The sequence below is a fragment of the Brassica oleracea genome, chromosome C2 (assembly GCF_000695525.1).
Source record: "Brassica oleracea var. oleracea cultivar TO1000 chromosome C2, BOL, whole genome shotgun sequence".
Classification (NCBI taxonomy): domain Eukaryota; kingdom Viridiplantae; phylum Streptophyta; class Magnoliopsida; order Brassicales; family Brassicaceae; genus Brassica; species Brassica oleracea.
This window is the reverse complement of record NC_027749.1, coordinates 18,575,871-18,581,121: the sequence shown is the minus strand read 5'-3', so window position 1 is coordinate 18,581,121 and position 5,251 is coordinate 18,575,871. Positions and strand designations below refer to the sequence as shown.

Here is a 5,251-nt window from a genome sequence, read left to right as displayed (position 1 = left end):
AAATCTATAATTAAAATCAAAGCTCAAAATTTTGATAATAAAAACAAAAAACAAAAAACAAAAAATAAAACAGAAGCACAAAAAATAAGTTATTATATTATTTCATATTTAGCGTTCATATTTAGTCAATGCTAAATTAAAGCAAAAAGATCAAAAGAAGACTAAGAAAATAAGGAGCATATTTGCGATGAATTGTTATTTAATTATAGTTCAAGTGTTTTACAAATTAGGACTATTTTATTACTGTAAAAATATGGTAATAGTTATTAGCAAAAAAATTAACTTATGATTTTATAAAATATATACATATTTACATGTTTCTATTTTTTTATCGGTTTTATTCGGTTATATACTGAACCATATCCAAATCCTACGATTTTTTAAAAATCATATCCATTCGGTTTGTATGGTATATACCAAATCCAAACCATATTATCTATTTTGGTTCGGTTTTGCCTGAACAGCCCTACCAGTAAGTCATGCATACCTTATCTATCATTCTTGTTTTGGGGCTTTGAAGAGTAATTTCCCCAAAAACGCTAGAAAGAGGGGTCGAACCTCCGACCTTATGGTTAACAGCCACACGCTATAACCAACTGAGCTATTCCAGCTTGTGTGATTGTTTCAGTACTCTTATTAATATATACTCATCATTACAAAACTCGGAAGCAAACTGAATATGTCGGAATGTGGTCTGAAAACAGCCTCTGATCGATCTCACTGCTTCAATGTTGAGGAAAACTCTAACTTCAATCCAACGAAGAAGACAACACTTGTCATCGTCTTCTTCTTCTCCAGAAAGTCAATCCCTTTACTCATTCCTGAAACCATCTCTCTTCTCCCACAAACCAATCACCCTCACTCCCTCCTTATCACCGCCTCCTCAACCCTCCAAAACCCTAACCCACGACCAAAAAGCCTCCCTTGAATCCACCCTCCACCACTCCTTAACAACCCACAACACCGACGAAGCATGGAAGGCCTTCAGATCCCTCGTCGCTGCTTCTTCCCTCCCCGAGAAGCCTCTCCTCAACTCCCTCATCACCCATCTCTCCGAATCAAACACCTCCCCGCACAGACTCAAACGCGCCTTCGCCTCCGCTGCTTACGTCATCGAGAAAGACCCAATCTTGCTCGACTTCGACACTCTCCGCACTCTTCTCGAATCCATGAAGATAGCCAAAGCTGCTTCCCCCGCGTTGGCGTTGGTCAAGTGTATGTTCAAAAACAGGTTCTTTGTCCCCTTTGATCTCTGGGGAGGTTTGGTTATCGATATCTGCCGCGAAAGTGGAACCTTGGCTTCGTTTCTCAAGGTGTTTAAGGAGAGCTGTAGACTTTCAACGGATGAGAAGCTTGGTTACATGAAACCTGATCTAGCTGCGTGTAATGCATCTCTGGAAGCGTGTTGTAGGCAGATGGAGTCTCTAGCCGATGCTGAGAGTGTGATTGAGTCTATGTCTGTGATTGGTGTGAAGCCTGACGAGTCCACCTTTGGGTTTCTTGCTTACTTGTATGCAAGAAAGGGGCTTAAGGAGAAGATTAACGAGCTTGAGAGTTTGATGGATGGTTTTGGGTTTGCTAATAAGAGAATCCTTTATTCGAATATGATTAGCGGATATGTTAAGGTTGGTGATTTAGATAGTGTTTCTGATGTTATACTCCATAGTCTTAAAGGAGGAGATTGTAGCTTCGGTGAGGAAACGTTTTGTGAAATTGTGAAAGGGTTTATAGAGAGTAAAAGCGTCAAGAGTTTAGCAACACTGATAACCGAAGCTCAGAGATTGGAGTCTGAGTCCATTGACATTGACAGATCAGTTGGGTTTGGAATCATAAACGCTTGTGTCAATCTCGGATTCTCTGATAAAGCACATAGCGTTCTCGAGGAGATGATTGCTCAGGGAGAAGAAGGATCCGTGGGGCTTGGCGTCTACTTACCAATCTTGAAAGCCTACAGCAAAGAGTACAAAACAGCTGAAGCCACTCAGCTGGTCACAGAGATCAGCAGCTCCGGTCTACAGCTAGACGTTGAGATCTATAACGCATTGATCGAAGCCTCCATGACGAACCAGGACTTCGTGTCTGCGTTCACGTTGTTTAGGGACATGAGAGAGGCAAGAGCGGTGGATTTGAAAGGGAGCTACTTAACAATCATGACGGGCCTCCTCGAGAATCAGAGGCCTGAGTTGATGGCGGCGTTTCTAGACGAAGTCGTGGAGGATCCTCGCGTGGAAGTGAACTCTCATGACTGGAACTCGATCATTCACGCCTTTTGTAAGTCGGGACGGTTGGAGGACGCGAGGAGGACGTTCAGGAGGATGGTTTTCTTGCGTTACGAGCCTAATAACCAGACCTACTTGTCATTGATCAATGGATACGTGAGCGGGGAGAAGTACTTCAATGTCCTGCTATTGTGGAACGAGGTCAAAGGGAAGGTGTCGTGTGTAGATGCGGAGAAGAGGTCGAAGCTGGACCATGGTTTAGTGGATGCGTTCTTGTATGCGTTGGTGAAAGGAGGGTTCTTTGATGCGGCGATGCAGGTGGTGGAGAAGTCTCAGGAGATGAAGATATTTGTGGATAAGTGGAGGTATAAGCAGGCGTTTATGGAGACTCATAAGAAGCTTAGGTTGCCGAAGTTGAGGAAGAGGAATTACAAGAAGATGGAATCTCTCGTTGCCTTCAAGAACTGGGCTGGTCTCAGCACATGATACAGGACAAAAGCCTTAGATGTTGTCTGTAGCTGGTGTTCTGACACGTGGAGTTGCTAATATGGGGGAGCGCGAGAGTGGGAGAAGTTAAAAAAAGATTGGCGCCAAAAGCAGCCATGGTTTGTTTGATTAAGGCGAGCTAATCCATATATTGTAGGAATACCTTTTGGCTTAAAGATATTTGCAGAGCAAAATGGATTTAATTCTTTCATTTTGTTCAATCTTTTTCCCCTTTTATCCTCATAATTTTCAAAGGATTATCCATTTCTTGTGTGTTTATTTTGTTTTTTTTTTTATAAAGATTAGACGGTTAATGTTTGATGGATTCATCATTGTTCAAAGCCTCAAGATTAAGTTTTACTGTGTTATGTATATACTGGTTCTTCCCTCTATTGAGGGTAATGTTAATCATCCTATGTTTGTTGTTCGAATCTTTTGCCCACTTTACATTGGATGTATAGACAGTGAAGAATCACGAGGAGAGGATTAGTGAAGGATGTAGCCGTTGCTGGTGAAGTATAAGGTTAAAAAAAGCTAGGGTGGATTGGAGTTTTACATGGATATTCATAATAAGTAAGTCTTCTGTTTTCCTCTTTATATATATATCTTCTAGATCTATGCTGTTTTACATCAAAGAGATTCTGAACTTCAACTACTGATAGGTCCATTAGAACATATGTATATTAGACTTTTCAGCTAAACATGGTGTTGAATAAGATTGTTTCAAGGCTTCTGATTCGTTCATTGACTCCTTTCGAATTGTGAAGCAAGTTAAAAGAAGATCTTTTTTGCTTTTTTTTTTCAGGCATGGAAACGAAGCAGCAGAAGGGACACAATAGAAAGGGTTTTCATCTAAAGAAGCATAGAAACGCTAATGATAGTAGGAGTGTTGATCCAAGACGTACGAACAGAGAATAGAACAATGAGAAGCCGGTTTTTGTTCCAGTTGGGGAGCATTGCTGTGGTCAGTGATGCTCGTCTCAAGAGAGATCACCAACAGCTGATTTGCATCTCTTTCCTTGTCTTCAGGCAATGTAGTCGACATAATAGGTAGCTCTCAGGGCTTTCTTTGAAATTATCCGAGTTACAAGGTTCATCAGACAAATCAGGATCACAAATCTCTGGGGTTAGTCATGCATTGTCAGCCTTCTGTTCAAATGATGGATAGAGAAGGATCTGACCAACCTCAGAGAATCGGTTACCGAGAGCTTGGAGAGAAACTTGAGCACAGTTTCGAATGATTCTCTGTTTAGTCTTAGCATTGGAGAAAACTTGGTGATAGCGAGAGATGAGTTGTTTTAGGTACCCTGATTTCAAGTCTGGAGAACCTTTGAAATCAAGTTGACCTGTTATCCATTCTGCCCTGCTTGTTCTCATATTCCGGTTGACTCTTCTGATCTTGGAAAGAGCTTTGATATGGAGCAAAAAGGGATTGAGGTATTGGGAACTGACAGTGAGGGATCAAACTCGAGTGTATCGTGGAGGAACATTGGAGATTGCAATAACTCACCAAGCAGCACGCAGTCAGTTTCATATCCAATGTGAGTTTGTTTCTTTTCTTACTCATTGTACTAGTCTTTGATTCCGGGAAACAAGAACTTATGTTTTGATTTATCTGTTTTGCTTTTAATAGCAAAACACAAAATGGAAGAGGAAAAATAAAGGTGAGAAAAGACTACGCAGCAGCTGAAGTCTGAAGCAGAAGAGGAGATGTTCTTGGCAGTGTTGTGTTGTTACGGGTACATTGATATTACTTCTTTAAAACTGTGATTGTTTCAATCGTAAAGTGATACGGTTTACGTATAGATTCCTGTAACACAGTTTTGATCAAAAGAAATACTGATTATATTGATAATAAAAAGTGTTTACAAACTCGAGAGTACTCTCACCTCTCCAAGTGATCTAATTTCTTAGTCATAATCTCAGGTGCTCTTAATGAGGCAAAAAGTATTCTGGCATACTCTTACGAATTCTGGGGTACTCTTTTCTATTCTGATACTCTCTAGGAGTGTGATTAATGTCGAAAGTGCCCCTGACCGATTTAAACTTAAATTAATGAAATAATTAATTAATCGAATTCATTTCTTCTTCTCTCGAGAGAGCCTCCACTGCCCTTGATCCTCTCTCTTCCTTGTCGTGGTGTTCTTTCGAGTTCCTCGCTATCATCGAATTGCTAACTCGGTTTCGTCGCTTGGATGCTGAATCATTGAGCTATTGATTCCTTTTTGCAGGGTATGTCTCAAATCGTTTTAGAATCGTCATCCACCATAAACGATTAGCTCTATTCACAGGGATTCTGATTTGGATAGAAGATTTCATATTTGTGTATGAACTAGTCGATGATCAGAAAGTTTGGATGGTCTGTTTATTAGGAAATTCGATAATCAACAACTGTATAATTGCATGTCGGGAATCAAAGCTGATTACAATTTGGAATTGAAGACTCGATTCGTAGTAATGGAAAATTTCTTATTCATTTGTGTATAAGGATCGGAAAGCGTGGATGGTCTGTCTATTACTCAATTGGATAATCAACAACTGTATGA

The 5,251-nt window shown here is 40.3% G+C and overlaps 1 protein-coding gene, 1 non-coding gene and 1 pseudogene across 2 annotated transcripts; 2 read left to right on the top strand and 1 right to left on the bottom strand.

Annotated features, from left to right (window-relative positions):
• Positions 1 to 537: 537 nt before the first annotated feature.
• On the bottom strand, positions 538 to 611 carry TRNAN-GUU. The gene has a single exon. It is a non-coding gene; the product is annotated as a tRNA-Asn (tRNA).
• An 84-nt stretch (positions 612 to 695) lies between these two features.
• LOC106327831 (pentatricopeptide repeat-containing protein At1g69290) lies at positions 696 to 3,077 on the top strand. Its single transcript, XM_013766108.1, has one exon. It carries the CDS (start codon positions 729 to 731, stop codon positions 2,703 to 2,705), a length of 1,977 nt encoding a protein of 658 aa, XP_013621562.1. The 5' UTR covers positions 696 to 728; the 3' UTR covers positions 2,706 to 3,077.
• Positions 3,078 to 3,627: 550 nt separating this feature from the next.
• LOC106323612 lies at positions 3,628 to 4,250 on the top strand (annotated as a pseudogene).
• Positions 4,251 to 5,251: the final 1,001 nt, after the last annotated feature.